Below are 1170 nucleotides of genomic sequence, written 5' to 3'. Positions count from 1 at the left end.
TGGTAGTTGGTTCCACAGGAGAGGAGCCTGATAACTATTGAAACAGTCATTCAGGTTTATAATCTGAACATCACTGGAGTGAATCATGGGCTTTAATAAAACTGATGTTTTGATAATTAAACTTGAAAAGTATCTTTCTGTATCGTTGTATTTTGGATCATGTGGCATCGTGCTCATCGTGGCCTCTGGTTCCTCCTCAGACGTTTCCGTCGGGCTGCGTCTGCAGCAGGTGATGAAGAGCCAGTGGCAGTCCAAGTCGCTGGAGAGAAGCAAACCCCTGAAAAAACTCTCACTTAAACACAAGCTTTCCTCGTCCAAAGAGAAGCACAAGTTTGCCAACTCCCTGATGGCAGTCAGTGAGTACGCAGCCTTGGAGCTGCTTCAGTTTTTATCACTTTCAGCATTATTAGTTTGTTCAAACAAAATTCTTCCTGATTTGTTTCTAACCCTAAAATCCCACGTCTTCCATGACGCTCCGCTGTGCTCCAGGCTGCCTGAGCGGAGCAAAGCCTGCAGCCTCCGCTGTTCCTCCCGTCCTGCTCCGCTCCGACTTCCTCAGAGCTCAGGGAGAACATCCACTAATTTATTATTAAATTCATAGGAGCAAAACATGCGGAAATGAACGCTTAATTTAATGACACATTAAAATCCCCATCAGCATCCAGCATATGTGTATTTTCTGCCCAAATATTTTGTTTTTGTAACATGGATAACAAGGATCATACTTGGTTTTTATGAACTCAGCATCTCTGCATCCATGCCTGCCATAAAAAGTTTGTTTTGAAGTTATCAGATGCGCTCTTAGGCATTTTGACTGGATTTGATTACTTTTAAGCCTTTGGGTATAAAATAAATATTTTGATCGAGATGAGAAATCTGCTTCCTGGTGTGTTGAAGTACCAATAGTTAGCATCCAGTCATTTATTTAAACTTAGAAGAATTAGAAGAATTATTCTCTAATTTGTAGTTACCGATCTGTCGTTACGATATTTTAATTCAACAACCCGGATCTTCACCATTCTTTCTCCTGTTTGGTGCGATTGTAATCGCGGATCTTGACCTGGCCGCAGCAGAGCTAAAATATCTCTGCTCCGTATTTTGACGTTGGCAAACGGAGCAGACATACGTGAGAGGTGTGAGGTGGCGAGTATGTGGAATCTGGGGGTAACG

The 1170-nt window shown here is 42.5% G+C and overlaps 1 protein-coding gene across 4 annotated transcripts in view; it reads left to right on the top strand.

Moving 5' to 3' along the window:
• Window positions 1-1170, top strand: part of kansl1 (KAT8 regulatory NSL complex subunit 1) — a 54461-nt gene that overhangs the window by 42397 nt on the left and 10894 nt on the right. For all 4 annotated transcript variants that reach the window (XM_015384566.1, XM_015384569.1, XM_015384565.1 and 1 more), the window contains exon 8: window positions 201-356. In XM_015384566.1, coding sequence (XP_015240052.1) covers window positions 201-356 — 156 coding nt within the window. The remainder of the gene's footprint in view (window positions 1-200; window positions 357-1170) is intronic.

The sequence above is a fragment of the Cyprinodon variegatus genome, unplaced genomic scaffold (assembly GCF_000732505.1).
Source record: "Cyprinodon variegatus isolate N-32 unplaced genomic scaffold, C_variegatus-1.0 Scaffold316, whole genome shotgun sequence".
In the NCBI taxonomy this organism is placed as follows: Eukaryota; Metazoa; Chordata; class Actinopteri; order Cyprinodontiformes; family Cyprinodontidae; genus Cyprinodon; species Cyprinodon variegatus.
This window is presented reverse-complemented; position numbering and strand designations above follow the sequence as displayed.